Source organism: Panicum virgatum, chromosome 1K, assembly GCF_016808335.1.
Source record: "Panicum virgatum strain AP13 chromosome 1K, P.virgatum_v5, whole genome shotgun sequence".
In the NCBI taxonomy this organism is placed as follows: Eukaryota; Viridiplantae; Streptophyta; class Magnoliopsida; order Poales; family Poaceae; genus Panicum; species Panicum virgatum.
Window position 1 is genome coordinate 49,805,006 of NC_053136.1, and position 17,180 is coordinate 49,822,185.

The 17,180-nt window shown below is 44.4% G+C and overlaps 1 protein-coding gene across 1 annotated transcript; it reads right to left on the minus strand.

The window, feature by feature from the left end:
• Positions 1–8,936: 8,936 nt before the first annotated feature.
• Positions 8,937–15,460, minus strand: LOC120640624 (probable methionine--tRNA ligase). The gene is made up of 17 exons (XM_039916517.1): positions 15,322–15,460; positions 15,053–15,197; positions 13,259–13,412; positions 13,018–13,173; positions 12,666–12,896; positions 12,449–12,592; positions 12,143–12,233; positions 11,589–11,695; positions 11,392–11,506; positions 11,171–11,289; positions 10,982–11,047; positions 10,767–10,895; positions 10,535–10,678; positions 10,336–10,462; positions 9,718–9,947; positions 9,507–9,608; positions 8,937–9,385 (listed from the first exon to the last, which is right to left on the minus strand). The coding sequence occupies exons 1-17, from the start codon at positions 15,440–15,442 to the stop codon at positions 9,155–9,157; spliced, it is 2,412 nt and encodes an 803-aa protein (XP_039772451.1). The 5' UTR covers positions 15,443–15,460; the 3' UTR covers positions 8,937–9,154.
• Positions 15,461–17,180: the final 1,720 nt, after the last annotated feature.

Sequence of the window (17,180 nt, forward strand, 5' to 3'; positions counted from 1 at the left end):
ACGTTGGAAGTTGGATCAAATTGATGTGAGGTATCGTGACGTGCTCACTTCAATGGTTGTGTTTAGATTCGTAAAATGGTAGTAAAAAAATCGCATCGAATACTGTAGTACACTATAACACTTTTCATTTGTTTGTGGTAATTGTTGTCCTATCATAACCTAACTAGGCTCAAAAGATTCGTCTCGTCGTGTATATCAAAACTATGTAATTAGTTTTTTATTTATCTACATTTAATACTCCGTGCATGAGGCAAAAGATTTGATGTGATAGGTGAATAGTGAAGTTTGGAGAGAGAAATTTTGGAACTAAACACAACCAATGTAGTTCCTTTTCGTTTTTTACTGGAAGTTGGATCAAATCGATCTGTTCACGCGCATGGAAGGGGGCAGCACGCGCGGGAGCAGCAAAATCCGCGCGAGAATGGCACGGAAGGGCCGGATGCCGAGCGCTCGGCGCTGGGCATCTTTGCCCAGCGGTGCCCCTAGGATACAAAATCAGGATAGAAGATGGGGAATATAGAATATCTGTTGGATATGATTGTTTTGTGTTCCTCTTCTTTATTTAGCCAACTCATTTAAGATACAAGAGCTCTTGGAGATGCTCAGAAACCAGATTTGCAAAATGGTGAACACGAGTTCCTCCATGCGGCCAGCCGGCCACGCGCGTTGACGTCGCACGGCGTATCCAACTCGCTCTCTCATCCTCGTCGCTTTCCTTCTCTTCCTCTCCGTCATCATCGCTTTCCATTTCTTGCACCTCTTCCTCCTCAGTCCTCACTTTGCTCCTCATCGTCCTCCATGCGGCAAATGTCGCGCGCCAGGTGAGTTTGGGTGCGAAAGGGTGGTGTGTTTTATGCCGGAAAATAATAACTCGTGGAAGGATATTAAAGAAGCAGATTATCCATGCATTACTGCAGTATAAATGTAGGGTCCCATAAATGTACTCAAGGGAGCTATATACTTCACAGAATTGTCTAATTTCTTTGCTGTAAAATTCCTCAATTTCAAAGCATCAAATCCATTAAATCCTTCCATTCCACGCCTGATCACCAGGACCCACGCACAGAGCAACTCCTTGTTCCCAGTTGATGCCACACGATTAAAGAACAGAGGAGAAGAAGATGGAAAATAGCGGTCCTATTTCTTCGACAGACTCTGAACAAGAATGACACCATCCCCTCGAACGTCCATAGACGGTCCCACGTACTACCTACTCTATATTAGTTTCTGAAGCTAAGGGTGTGTTTAGATCCCACCCCATAAACGCAAAAAAAGCCGTAAACACATTAAAGTGAAAAGGAATCTTACTAATTTGAAGTACTAAATGAAGTCTATTTACAAAACTTTTTGCATGGTTGGGCTGTAAATCGCGAGACGCATCTAATGAGCCTACTTAATCCATGATTTGCAATAGTAATGTTACAGTAACCATCCGCTAATTATTGATTAATCATGGATTAATTAGTATCATTAGATTCGTCTCGCGATTTACAACCCATCTGTGCAAAAAGTTTTGTAAATAGACTTCATTTAGTACTTCAAATTGAGAAGATTCCCACGCAAAATTTTTTTTGCGTTTACACGTCCCCTGATCTAAACACGGCCTAAATGATTAGTAATAAAACTTATCCTATTTGCAAATGTTTATACACTATGCACACTCTTCTTAAATAACAATGTTCCACGTATCCTATTGTAACTGAATAATTGGTAATCGGGGCCAGCTACCTCGGTTCAAGTTCTGTGATCGTCACCTTTATTGAGTGATAAATTTGATTTGTTTGAGCGCCTTGGCAGGTCAGCTGCACCTTCAAGATGGGATTGATTTGTGTCGTCCAACCTAAAGAGAAATGCAGGCCTAGAAGGAGCAGGCAAGGTAGTGGACCTTCCGAGAAGCATTAGGATCGCATTGGACATGTTGGGTGACCACTACCTTGGAAGGTCTATCGCTTGGATTTTCATACACCATAATTCACCCTGCAAACGGTGTGGGTTCAAATGGGTTTAATGGATTAGATTTTGATGTGGAGTATATTTGGGTGGGTTGAAATGAATTATATTAGTTAATGGGATGGGGTGAGCAGGTTCTATGTAAATACGGGTTGGATTGGGCAGGATTGGGCTGAAATGAATTCTTTATGCAGAGCCGGACTCTAAAATTAAAACCTCGCGTATACACTATAAAATTTTATTAAAATTGACCGAAATTTGTTGGAAATGATTCAGTATGACTGGCAGCTATTCTGTGCAAAGCAGTGTGGTTAGACATACATGTGTGCCCCACGTCAAGAGCCAGACCCTGGAATTAAAATCTCGCGTTCACACTATAAAATTTTATCGAAATTGACCAAAATTTATTGGAGATGACTCAGTATGACTGGCAGCTACTTTGTGCAAAGCAGTGTGGCTAGACCTATATGTGCGCCCCATGTCAAGAGCCGGACTATGGAATTAAAATATCGCGTTCACGCTATAAAATTTAATCAAAATGGACCGAAATTTTTTGAGATGACTCAGTATAATTGGCAGCTACTCTGTGCAAAACAGTGTGATAAAATTTATATTATATTTTTTTTGAGAAACGGGTTCTTATTGGGTTGTAACTATAGTTTGGCTAATAGTTATTATATTATGAGCTCAAATGTTTGGATTGGATTGGTGTGTGTGGTGGTGGTTTGGGATAGAGTGGGTTCATATAATTTCTTTCATAAGAATGGGGTGGTGTAGGTATAGTTTGGATTTCAACCCATTTGCAGGGTGAACCATAATAGCCCAACGTGCATGCACTTGAGAATCATGTTTTCAGCACAACTATGTTGCAACGATGGATCAACTGTCTCTGTAATTGTTCCTCTCGTCCAGTTTTCCCATACCTGTGCACGAAGAGGAAATCACAAAACTATTATTATACCCAACTTTATTAGTAACTGAAAAATATACACATGCGCTATTCTACACCTTAGATGTTGCTATACCCAACTGAGTTACTGAAGTATTGAGATAGATTATATTTATTCGGCGTGATCACTTTGGTCAATATTATTTTGATTATTGGGGGAAAACCGCTACAAACTAAGGTGTATAATAGCGATTCTGCTGAAAATATTGCTAATAATTAAAGACTCACATAGCTTAATCGATGCTGAGCCATCGTTGTTTCCGATGAAGAAACGCTGTTTCTTCTTCCGATCACAGTTTCCAGGATAATCACTCGCTCCAAAGCTAAAGACATCAGACTTGGTGGATACATATCCAACCGCATATTCAGGTGCCGTATATCCACTGCACATTTAAAAATTAGTTTTTTTTTTTGTGTGTGAGACCTGAATATGCGGTTGAACTAATTTTTATCAAAGCAAATGGTGCAATAATACCTTGTGTCCCAAGCTAGCTCATCACGCCTTTTGTTATCTAATATAGTGGAGGTGTTAAAAAACAAAGTAACAAATGCACATTTAAGAAGTGCATGTCCTTTCTTACTCATTGTTCTCCCAATTTCTCAACGCTCTAAGGTTTAGAGTCTTTAGAGTCTCCTGTGTCAAATTGTCATTGCTGGTCATTATCTTATCTTATCCTATTATATCCAGCTTACTTCTGCTAAGTTAGTCGGTTGATATAATAAAAGGGCTGGCTTGGCTATCGGCTCAACGAGCCAACTTCCTAACCTGGTCCGGTCCACCTCTCTTCTCTCTCCCTCTGATCGCCAAGTGGGGTCCGTGAGTCAACCACATGTCAGATGCGATGCGGCCAGCCCGATTCAGTGCGGCGAAATGTCGTAGAGGCACTCTCATGTGCCACGCCACGACGTCGTGTCGTGGTGGGGCTCGTTGCGCGGTCACTGCACCACGGCGAGATCGGGGCGTGGCGATGCGAGGCAATACCAAAGGCCTAGTCTTTAGGCCTGACAGGTCAGTGCACTTGCTTTCCCGCGGGCTCCTTGCACCCTAGGGCCACGACGCGACGGTGGCTAGGCACGGCGGCCGGAATGACGATGGTCTCCATCATTGAAGTCAAAGCCACGGCCTTTCCACCTGTTAGGCTAGGGACACGTTCACGCATGGTTTCCTGGCAACTCAGGGCCATGACGTGGCCATGCCATTCTCGCGGGGCCCTGACATCCCAGGCCCATGGCATGACCCGCGTGGTGATGTGGCGACGGCGGCTACGGGTGAGCGGTGGCGAGACGGGTCCCTGCAAGCGAAGAAGACGAGATGGGGAGTTCTAGGGCTTGGCTACGAAGGGGTCGTCGGTCTCGGTCGGCAGCAGGAGGGTGACGACGATGGTTGTGGCTTACTGGCAAGCTCGATGGCGAGGTGTCTCGGTGTGGTGGCAGGTCGGTGAAGGCGAAGTGATGTTGTGCCGTGCCGCGCGGCTATGTCAGTGTAGCCATACATGTGGAGTTGTGTAGCAGAGCCCCCCTAGTCTTTACTATTTCGGCGTTCCAAGTAGGGACGTTCCAACTTCCAAATAGAGCACTCTCTTCCATCTTTCTTTTTTTTTCTCGCGACCGTGCGTGAGCATATTTTTTCATTAAGAGGAAAAAAAGTACAATACAAACTTCGAGTTGGTTTCACAGAAATGGAACCAAACCGGCAAGGCGGCGACCCAACATGCACACTAGATGATTACATTGTTAGCAGACTCGCGACCTGGCAACCTACCTAAAGCCCGAGGGACTGGCTCTAGTTTACTAAAACCTGCCTGAAACCAAGCAATGATCTCGTCAATCACCCAGTCTAGCACCTCATGTATTATGTATAGTCCTAATTTGACGGTCAAAGGTTCTCTTGTTTCTTTCCTTCCATATCACACTGCTATAAAAATGCCTATTAACACCCTTGTTTAGTACCGGGCTCCCGACCGGTACCGGTTGGCCGGTACTAAATGGGACATCATTTAGTACCGGTCAAAATGCCCGGTACTAAATTGTCCATTTAGTACTGGTCGGTAACACGGTCCGGTACTAAATGGTTTTGAGCCAAAAAATAAAGAAAAAAATTGACGAACCCTCGGGAGATCCGCACACGCGCATCGTCACGCGAATTTTTCACGCGTAAATGTGCGTGCGCGGTCGCGAGGATTCGAACCTATGACCTCTGGCCTCGCGCGTTGCTTCCTTATCATCTCACCTATGCATCACATGTGACTGTGTGAGAGATGCTTTTCTTTTGAACCAACCCGTGGAGGACCATTTAGTACCGGGCCAAGCCACCGGCCGGTACTAAATGACGTATTTTAGTACTGGTCGGTGTTACCGACCGGTACTAAATTGGCTCTGAGGGCTTTCAAATTTGGACCTGGTACTAAAATGACATCGGGACAAGTTTAGTACCAGACCAAATTACAACCGGTACAAACAGTCAGGGACGAATGAGGCATTTTCTGGTAGTGTCATCCAGCATATTAAGATTACCACTGAGTCAAAGCACTGCCGGTCATCCTTGTGAATGCATTTCCTAGCTCGAGTCCACCAAGCAACCAGCCATTGATCATGACTTGATGGAGACTGGGGCAGGCCTGGTATTTTTTGCAACAAAATTTATATACATAGTATATATAACATGTATATGTATTAAAATATAAAATAAGGGTATCTCTAAAAGAATTCTTAAATTCTAGTCTCCAACTCTCTATATCCTTTAAGTAGAGGATCATCCTAAATATTATTTCTCTTTGTATTCTTGTGTCGCCATGGTACTTCCCTTGTACCGGGTATTTTATTGTTTGAACCTTGATATATTAGGTAAATATGACCCATAAATTTGAAGGTTGAGGGTCTGAGATCCGGTTCTAAAATAGCAAGTATTTAGATAGGGTGTGGCGAGAGATGATTTAGGGTGTCTCTTGGAGATGATCTAACGTCACAATACAGGCTTCCCGATCTCATATTGCCTCTTGTGCTCAAATGGCTCACTTCACCTCTTCTAGGCCCAATAGCAACCCCTAACCGGCACCAATCCATCCCAATTCCACTTCTCCTTTCCCTTGTGGCCGCATCCTTTCCATTTCTGGCCGATGAGACCTAAGCAACCTGCGGCGCTGGGGACAGCGTAGCGCAGCGGGCAGCGGCGGTCAAAAACATTTCATCCTTAAAAAATGTTGAATACCCAAACCCCAAATCCTGGGCCCGCCCCTGATGGAGAGACAGCGGACCAACCAATCCGATGGAACAATTGGAACCAGAGTTCTCTTGAAAATGGACAACAGAACAGCAGATGCTCAATTGTCTCAGGTGCCTGTGACCAAAGAGCACATGAGTCATCATCTTGTAGACCATGTTTTTTCCTCCGAGCCGCGGTCCAACATCGATCATGCAACATCAGCCAAATGAAGAATTTGCATTTGGGCGGCGTCCGCGCCTTCCAAAGCAATGTGGCTCCTTCAACTGGTTGCTGTCCAATAAAGAATGACTTGTAGGCAGAGGAGGTGGAGAAGACCTTATCTGGAGTCCATTTCCAACAAACTCTATCCGGCTGATCGGGCTGTAGCTGTGTTATCGCCATAAATTAACAGGGTTAATTAATGGGCCGCAAGCGAGTTGGGCTTGAAGCAAGGATTAAAAAAGGCTTCAGAATCGGCTCCTGCGTGAGTATTTGGGCCGTGCAGGCCATGTATCTTTAGATTTAGTTCAGTTTGGATTAGAGATAGAGTCCGATTTGGACGCTATAGGTTTAGATTGTTTCCCGAGTCTCCGGACTATAAATATGTACCCCATGATATTCGTAAAGGAGAGAATGTCATCACGTTTTGCAACAACACATTGGCGCAACGCCGCCCCTAATTCTAGGGTTTCATCCAAGTAAGCGTCATGCTGCCCTGATCGTCTTCTTGCGATCAGGGCAGTATTGTTCTTGCCTTTACCTTGGTATTACTCGTACTGAAGCATTTTTTATGGCGAGTAATGCTAGTTATCTTGATGTTCATAGCATGATTTTTAGTAGATTTATTATGCTTTTATTATTTACCATCTACGAATATCATGTTTTCTCTATGCGTTCATGCTTGATCTTAAGCTAATTTTCGTCGTAAAGGATTAGTTGCATAGAGTTAACACCTTGCTTCTTTTCTATCTAGTAGATCCAATCTGTTATGGTTTGTTCTTATTTTATAAGGAGTAGCTCAATATCTGCTAGGTTAGGCCTTGCAAACGGATTGGATGTTCTGGTGATGTAATAGATGCTTTGTTCTAGCCTTGATAGGGATTGTTCCGGGAATCGGCTGTTGCTAGTTCTTAGGCCTCTGTTTTTTGTTATGGTTTAGTTATTTGTTATACTCGCTAGGCCTAGTTACGTGTAGGATGTTCCGATTTAGCGGTGAAGCTTTTACTGTCGTGGGTTGGATTAGCTAGATTCAATTAAAGCAAGTTTTCATGGTTATTTGCTTTATCCATTGATATCCGGATATACAGATCAGATCTGACACCGGGACTTGATCGGTTCTTTGAAAGCCGATGCAAGAGTCGTCCCGGGGAGCCGACCACGGCTCGGACTAATATTTACACGTGTTTGTGCATGCAGTCAAATCGTTTAAAACACGTTCGCACCTTCCTGATCAGGTATAGGTCAGGTGGCACGCCTTATATTCTCCGGAATCTTCGACGTGTGCCGGATTGCGGGCCGTTGTCCGAGGAAGCAGTGACTGCCAGCGCCCCGGCGACCTCCCGGCTCTTCGTGTTGCCTGTCGCTACTCGCCGGTGGGTTTTGACCGACAACAAGCTGAATTGTCCTTGTCATGTCCCAAACAAGAAGATAGTCGAGAATGTCTTGTACAGTAAGAGCCCCGGAGATATCTGTAATCCAAAGATCACCATGCAGTGCCTGGGCAACCGTTCTCTTTTGCCTGATTCGAGGACCAACTGTAGCATAGAGACAAGGTGCAACATCCGCCAGCGATTTCCCATTGAGCCATCGATCAGTCCAGAAAAAAGCAGTGTTGCCATCCCCCAGATCAACGTAGATCGAAGCTTGGAACATTGCTTCCACAATGGGCTCCTTTTCATCTGGCAGTAGATGCCATGGCCGAGAATCATCTGTACGTTTCATCCACAACTATCTCATGCGTAGCGCATATCCGAAGTGCTGCAAGTCAATGATGCCTAAGCCTCCCAGTTTTGGAGGACGGCAAACTCTAGGCCAAGCCAGCAAGCAATGTCTTCCTTTGGCTGATTGTGCTCCTTTCCAGAGAAACACTCGTCTAATATTGTCAATACATTTGATGGCCCAAGGAGAGAGGCTAACAACAAGAGCAGTGTCGGAATTGCAGATAAGGTGCTCTTGATAAGAACGATTCTTCCAGCACGATTTAGGAGGCCGGCCTTCCAGAATGGCAATCTGTTTGCAACCTTGTCAACCAATGGTTGTAAAGCGGCCTTGCTCAACCGTCTTAAACCCAGTGGGATACCAAGATAGTGAATTGGAAATGGGTCAATCTTGCCTGGAAAGTTAGTTAGTAGATTTACTGTTGCCTCAAGATCACACTGGATAGGTGAAATCAAAGCAAAGGAGATAGAGGGTCACCTTGCCGCAACCCCCTAGCATGACAGATTCTCCTCCCAGGTGATCCATTCAAGATGACTTTTGTGCTTGCGGATGATAAAATCAGTGAGATCCAGTCAAACCAGCATCTCGAGAAACCAAGGTGCTGAAGTAAGTTGAGCAAGAAGCGCCAGTTTACAGTATCAAATGCTTTGGCGATGTCAATCTTGATAAGAGCTGATGGTACTCTTTTCCTGTGCAAGAGCTTTATAATTCTCATGGATGAGACGAGTTCCGGATGAAGGCGCTTTGATTTAGCTTGACAAGGTCCTTCATGTGCGGGGCAAGACAGCGTGCAAGTACCTTGGTCAGAAGCTTGGCGATGCTATGTATTAGGCTAATCGTCCTATAATCGCCGATGGAGGATGCATCCTTTTTCTTGGGAAGCACACCATGTATGCCTGATTCACCAAGTAGAAGCTTCGGCCATCAAGTGTCCATTTTTCCCTCAAAGACAGATAACACCGTCGTCGCCTCGTTTGGGCCACGCTATTTCTTTCGATATACATATTTTTACATATTTTCAAATCAAAGGATAAACTTTTGGAACAAAAAGCAATCAGCTAGTATTTCAATGACTTCAGACAGCAGTTAGGTCAGGCTGACTCTTGGCACCAAGTCTAGCGGATTTCTGCATTTGCTAATGTCTTCACCTTGCACACGCCAGCCGAAGTCGTGAACGGGACATCTTTGTAGCACGCCACAAGCTCGCCGTTACTGTGAAGGTCAGCGGCTAGCTTCTCCCAGACCTTGCTCTTGCCACTGAGAGAAGCCTCAGGCTCACCCGAGTGCCCAGCGAAGGTGACCCTCTCCCCCACGGCAGCATCCGCTGGTGGTTCGACCAGTTCGACCTAAACTCGCATGGGAACTCAGCATTATTATACATCAACAAATAAACAGCCCTGCTTCATGATGACGCGTTTCATATTTCAGAGCAAACTTTATCAAAGGTGAAGCTATACGATGTCTTACCTTGGTATGGTCGTCACTTGATGCAGCCAGAACCATGGCATGTGATTTTATACCACGCATTGCCACTGGTTTCAAATTGCAGAGAACGCACACTTTCCGGTTCTGCTCATTCACAAAACGATTACAGAATCAGTGACCCAACCCAAGGCATCTTCAGAACAAAAACAAAAATCTAGTCTAGGAAGCACAAATGATGATTAGTAAAACCAACCTGCATTTCTTCAAGAGGAATGTATTTGACAAGGCCGCTAACCACTGTTCTTGGAGCCTCCTCTCCAACATCGATTTCCTCTACGTACAGGGAATCAGCATCTGGATGCTTCTCAGCTTTTCTGATAAGCCCCACTCGAATATCCAACTTTACAATAGACACTTCTGCCTCTGCTGCCTTAGATTTTGAGTTACCAGACTGTTTCTTCTGTTCCTTTTTCGAGCCTCCCTCTGGATGAAAAAAATGTGGAGAAATAGACAATTACTTAATTCAAAGATGAATCAAAGTGCTTCAACCTGAACGATGAAGCTGACATTTGCATGATAGTTCTGGTGTTTGTTTTCCAAAATTGTGCTAGGAGCTCTGACTCACTCTAAAGACAGGGGGCCATCCGGGTTTAGCCTAGGTGGGCAGGGTGCTTGACAGCACACCTGCCAACTGAGAAAGTGCATGATCCCTAGCTAATATTTTTTTGTAAGGAGACATATAAAGTGCGCAATTTGCCAATAATTTGACCAACATGAATTTTTCTCTTTGCTCCTAGATGTGCAACAGAAAAGGCGAATCTGCCTTATACCTGGGCTGAAGCAGAATAAATTAGAGTATCCAAACAATTACCAGATAATGTGGTGCTTTTGAGCTGGTTAGCAATTTTCATGGCTTCAGCATCAGCAACTTCTTGTGACCTCCTCTCAGCTTGACTTCCTGCATATTTTTTCCTATGCTCACTCACGTTTTCATCTTTCTGCAGCCATTGCAAGTTATGAGGTGTATAGTAATGGCCAACAGACAAAAATATTTTAAATGCAAGACGCACCAATTCCTCGAACAGAGGTGTAGGCCTCCCTATTTTATGCCCTGCTGGTAGAAAATCCCAAGGAGTTTTTGCCTTCACAATTTCTCCTTTTCCATCACTGAATGAGAGATTTTCTTCCGGGGACAGGTTTAATTGACGTTGCACCTTATAGAAGATAACACATAGTGAGGTTTGAGGCAAGAATGCTACTCGAAGAAACTCTGACAACACTCAGTGACAACCAGGATCATACTTCATTAGAAAAGGAAGGCATGAAAGGCTCCAGCAGGCAGGTAAGGAGATAGACAAGACCAACTGAAGTTTTAATCACAATCGCACAGCTTACTGGATCTTCTTTATAAAGTTTCCAAAATTCACTCTCCTACATTAATGTAGCAAAGCAAAGATAAATAAGTGTTAATTACTACAGAACAACGAGATAAATGAAAGAAGGGGAAACAGAATTACTTGCAAATAAGCATTTCCATCACTGGAGATGCCCATTGCACTCTTCAGTCCTTGTTTCAGCTTAACCTGTCATAAGAAGGCCGATGCAATGTTGAAAAATCTAGCAGCAGACGTGGTAAATAAAACATAAGGGTACACATGACGTGTTAGTATTGTGCCACTTCACATAGTGCATTAGTGCATCTTTACCTTTTCCATGGCATCAAGATATTGTTCAACCCGTTTACTGGTTTTTTCTGCAAGCTCACTTGTCGATGGATGTGACTCGGCACCGGGGGCATCAGGTATAATTGAATCATATCCAGCTCCTATATAAATAATAACAAAATGAACTCTCACAAATGTGAGGAAGGTAATAGGAGCAGTTATTGAATCAGGTATATTTTATTTGGTGCAAGACTGTGACTAACCAGCTGGTTTTGCAATAAAGCTTAGCACACGATTGATGAAGTTTCCCAAGTTATTTAACAACTCGCTGTTCAATTTGGCTTGCAAATCAGTCCATGTAAAGAGTGTATCTGATGCCTATGTAGATCAGATCAAATGCATTTGTTAAACTCATATAATGTCATAAATAGAGGATCACTGGACAAATGTTGGTATTGACCTCTGGGCGACTTGTAAGCAGGTAGTATCGCCAGACTTCAGGAGGAATATTCGTATTCTTTGCATCGTTGCCAAAAACTCCAATACCCTTACTCTTGGAGAATTTTCCTACAGGCAAAAGGAATATTTTAGTTACTTGCAGGGACATATAGGTACATACTACGATACTTTTAAACACAAACAAAGATTGAAAAAAACAACAGACTGTAGCCTGCAGGAAAGACCAGTACACCAATCCATTGGGAATACACGTATAGTTATCGGGCATAACGTAGAAATTTGTAGCTCATTGAACATAAGGCAGAAGAGAACCATGTCTAAAGATGAAAACCAGAATAGAAAGGAGAGTGGTGTGAACTGTCTGGTTTGATTCATTGAATCTCTAGCAGCACAAGATCAACAATGATCAAAGGGCCCAACATATCTTCCAGGATTACACAGAACCCAGTTTAAGCAAACAAGCATTTTTAGCGAATGTTAATAATCACATGATTACATGGGCTGCATCTCAATCAGAAATTGACAAATAGAACACATAACAATCATAGCATGTACCTGTTTCATAATTTAAATATTCAGTAACACTAATGGTCTTCATCATCGTCCAATTTTCACCAGTTCCAAGTAGTGTTGAAGGGAACATGATCTGACAACACCTTCAAAATTAATAAGTACTTCATAACAAAAAGGAGTGCATGCAGTAGAAGTAGCAGAGTTCACAAGTCCCACAAACACTATACCTAGAAAGTGAGTAATAGAGCTGTAGAAATGGCATTGAAGAGCACAACATGTGGTCATCGACTCATCATAAAGCAATCTCTAATGGCTCAAGAAAATGTTCACGTGTTATAGACATCATACCGTGTGAAATGGCACATTATCTTTGCCCATGAACTGAAATAATTCCACATTATCAGGATTCTTCCACCACTTCTCCCACTCAGGAGTATAAGATGCTGTGATCGACACATAGCCAATTGGCGCATCGAACCAGACATAGAAAACCTGAAAATAATCAGAATGGGAAATAAGATAAATTCATAATTGCAGACTTCCTTGATATGTGTTATGGCCAAACCTTATCTTTGTACTTCTCCATTGGAACAGGAACTCCCCATTTAAGATCTCTTGTGATACAGCGTGGCTTTAGTCCTTCCTTCAGCCATGCGTTTGTTGCTTGAATGGCATTTTGACTCCACATACCAGCTACGGAAGTATCATTGATATAGTCTACCAACTTTTCTTTTAATAGAGGGAGTTCCAAGAATAGGTGATCTGTTTCACGAATATGAGGAGTATTCTTGCAGACCTACAAAGAAAATACAGTAAACAAAAGGAAATTAATTCACATGTCGACAGCATCTTATGCAATCAAACAACAATAACGATACAGAAACAAAAATTCCACATTAAGTACTGGGTATGCTTACCTTACACTTTGGATCAATTAGTTCCGTTGGATTCAACATATGGCTGCACTTATCACATTGATCACCTCGCGCAGCTTTATTAGTACACCCTTGTGTAGGGCATGCTCCTTCTACAAGTCTGTCCGCCAAAAATCTTTGACAAGTATCACAATAAAGCTGCAAAACAGAAAAAAATATTGTACTCAGGATACCTCATACATATGAAGCTGAATAGACAAGTTTACCACAATACAAGCTGTACCTGCTGCATGGTATTTTCTGTGAGCCAATTGTTTTTCATCAATTTATGGAAAATTGCTTGGCATATTTCTGTCTGCTGAGGAGAGGATGTTCGTCCAAACTTGTCAAATTTTATGTCAAACCACTTGTAAACCTCGTCATGGATAGCATGGTACCTGCATTTTTCAATAAAGAAAGGTTCCTATGAGGAAAGTCTTCTTTGGCTTCTTCCATCTGATATATGCAGCTTAGCAAACAATGCATCTAACACATCAGGACTTGTTAGTTGAATACTTCAGGTGTACAATACAAAACGTAAAAAAAAAACAGTTGGTTTAATACTAGGTGAAATGCTTGTAACCAAGATATTATGATCAAGCACTAATCAGACTGTAGCCAATGAAGAATGAAACAGAACTGCAGGATCATGATTAAGTCGTCGGTCAACTATTGGAAAAAAAAAATCAAATCTACGTGGTTCAATATTGCAGCATGCCAGCATGGACACTTATGTTCAATGTCAACATCAACATCAACAAAGCCTTTTAATCCCAAACAAGTTGGGGTAGGCTAGAGTTGAAACCCAACAAAGACCATTATTCATGGTTCTGGCACGAGAATCGCGGCTTTCCAAGCACTCCTATCCAAGGACGAAACTCTAGGTATACTCCAGTCTTTCAAGTCTCTTCTAATTGTTTCTTCCCATGTCAACTTCGGCCGGCCCCTGCCTCTCCTCATATTACCGTCGTGCTTTAGGATACCACTATGCACTGGTGCCTCTGGCGGTCTCCGTTGGACTTGGACATGTCCAAACCATCTCAGCCGGTGTTGGATAAGCTTTTCTTCAATTGGTGCTATCCCTAGCCTATCCCGTATATCATAATTTCGAACTTGATCCATCCTTGTATGTCCACAAATCCAACGCAACATGCGCATTTCTGCAACACTTAATTGTTGGACGTGCCGCCTTTTTGTAGGCCAACATTCTGCACCATACAACATTGCCGGTCTAATCGCCGTTCTATAAAACTTGTCTTTTAACTTCTGAGGTACCTTCTTGTCACAAAGGACGTCAGATGCTTGGCGCCACTTCATCCATCCCGCTTTGATTCTATGACTAACATCCTCATCAATATCTCCATCTCTCTGTAGCATCGATCCCAAATATCGAAAGGTATCCCTCTTGGGCACTACTTGGCCTTCCAAACTAACATCTCCTTCCTCATGAGTGGTGCCGAAGTCACAATATCAATGTAATTTAGGAAAAAAATCTAACCGAAATTCGTGAATATCAATCAGTTGAAACGCCAACAAATTTATTGGATCTGTTCTTTCCCCCGTACAAGTTCATCATCAGCCATCATCACTGAAAATTAACTTACTTAATAACTACACTATTGAACACACTAACGGTACCTACGAAATACCACTGCAAAACAAACCCAAGGAAGTGAAGAGCGTCTAGTGAATTGATATCAAAACGCAAAAGAATCGGCTGCGCCAGGAAATCCATCTAGCACCGCCAGTTCGCCCTGTATCTAAAACTCCCAAAACCAAACAGCTCGAGCGCAGCTATATAACAACAAACTGAATCATCTGCACACCAGGTGGGGGTGCCCCCCCCCCCCCCCCCGGCTGACCCTAAAAAAAATCATCTGCACACCCGAATTACCAATTGATCAAATTCCCAACTAGAACAGAGGCACTGCCTGCACTTGAAGGCCCCGAATTACCAATTGATCAAATTCCCAACTAGAACAGAGGCACTGCCTGCACTTGAAGGCAAGGATTTCAGGCGAAGGGCCTGCTGACTCACTTGTCGCAGATCTCCTTGGGCGAGCACTTCTCCTCCATGGCCTTCGTCTCCGTGGCCGTCCCGTACTCGTCCGTCCCGCATATGTAGAGCGCGTTGTACCCGCGCAGCCGGCAGTAGCGCGCGAACACGTCGGCGCTCAGCACACCTGCGCGCACAGCCGAACAGAATCCCCATGAGACGTGCCGGGGGAGAAGTCTGGGGTGGGGGACAATTCGCGGGCCCGGGAGGCGGGTGCGGGGCAGGGGAGGGAAGGAGGGAGGAATGTTCACATCCGATGATGTTCCCGAGGTGCGGGACGTTGTTCACGTAGGGTAAGGCGCTGGTGATGAGTATGTTGCGGCGGCCGGGGATCGGCAGCTTCGGCAGCGGAGGTGAGGACGACGACGCCATGGGTCCGGGGCGGAGGTTTTCGGGGTTGGCCGAGTCACCGGGGGGTCCCTATATAACTTGTGGAAGATGAATACTTCAATATTTTGAAATACTAAATTCAACATCTTTTACAAACTATTTCAACATTTGAATAAAATTTATTCAACATTTATCAACTTGCATCAACATTTTTTGAGAAAAAATCTCCGATCGCCCCCTTCCTCTCCGGCTTCGGCGCCGGCGGTGGCGCTCCGCGCAGGCGGGCAGGCGCGGCGGAGCGGTCGTGCGCACCCCAATAGACCACAGCGGCCGGGAGCGGCGCACAGCAGCAGCAAACGCAGCATGCACGTAGTAGCAGCACGCGGCGGGGCGCAGCAGCCATGCGCGCAGCAGCAGCAGGCGGCGCAGGCAGCATGCTGCACACGGAGCGGGGCGCAGCACCCATGCGCGCAGCAGCAGGCAGCCGCGCGCGGCAGGCGGGGCGGCGGCAGCGCGCGGGGGAAGAAGAAAGGAGGAAGAAAGATAGGGTTGAGAAAATCTAACGGGTGGAATAGTTTGCACGAATCTTAAACATTGAAAGATGAGGAAGAAAAAAAATCTTGTGGAAGATGTATAGGATTTTACGAGTCACCGCCCACAGCCTCGTGGGCCTTTTAAAATCGCCGTGGCCTCGTGGGCCTTTTAAAATCGCCGTGGGCCCCAGTCGGGCAAGGTTCGATTCGTTGGAATCTTCGTCGTCCAATGATCTCGCACGCCGGTGGCCTCTCCCGTGCTAGAACCGGACAGATTCTGATACCTGTGGGCGCCAAGTAAATCTGGTACCTGGGCACCAAGAGATTCTGACGCTGATACACGCATAGAACTATAGGAATGTGCTTGCTCATCCTCAAATCCCCAATTGATTGCTTTGCCCGCTGTGGTGAGGTATTTATTCAGACGACTTCAGGATTCAGAAAGTGAGGCTTCTTCCTGCATGCTATCTGAAATTCTGAATGTATGAAGCTTGGGCCAAGTTAAATTCCATCGCTAACTTTGGTCGCGGATCCTGTTTATTTACTCCACTCGCGAAAGTTCATCCAATGGGATCACTGTTAACCGTACATCAGTTGGCCATCCAGAATTCCTGACAGACAATTTCACAGTAAGACCTGAAACAGTACACCTATTTTTCTTTCCAGCTCTCTGCTGGTCAAAAGAAAGAAGTGTTGTTCAGCCTTTTTCAGGGCTGGATTTCCTGTCTTCCTCGGTTCCTCTCGCTGGTACCGAGCACAAGATGGTAGTAAAAAAAATTGAACGAATTAACAGGTTGAACTGAAGATTTAGTTCACCTGATGGCTATTTACCGAATGTTCGGTGTCGTTGCAGTATTCACTGAATGAACTCTGATTAGTATTAGAGTATGTGCTATACATACTCTAGTAATTAGTTTCAGTAGATAGACCGCCAGTTGGCCTTACATAATGTCTATATTCACCGTTGTCGTGGTCAGTAGTATATTGCGGTTGCATTCTTCAACGTGGAGGTCACGCAACGCAGGTCATAGACAGTGAACAACGCAAGCAACAGTAGAAGAAAAACGATGGCAACTCACACTTGTAAGCTGTAACTGTACTCTACCATCGCAACAGAGGTAGCGGCAAACTGTATCTAGTCTCTACCGGCCGTGGCGTCGCTTTCCCCTGCCCAGGCCGCTTGGCCGCGCCCCAGTTCGAGTCACCTACTACTACTAGGCTGCCTACCGAGGGCAGCACACCTCTTG

Bases quoted from the DNA above. Each gene is read 5' to 3' on its own strand.
- LOC120640624 (XM_039916517.1), bottom strand. From the start codon at position 15,442: ATGGCGTCGTCGTCCTCACCTCCGCTGCCGAAGCTGCCGATCCCCGGC. The intron at 12,897-13,017 runs GTAAGCATACCC...TTTTCTTTGTAG, and splicing joins TAATTGATCCAAAGTGTAAG to GTCTGCAAGAATACTCCTCA. The intron at 9,948-10,335 runs GTAATTGTTTGG...TTTTTCATCCAG, and splicing joins CAAAAGCACCACATTATCTG to AGGGAGGCTCGAAAAAGGAA.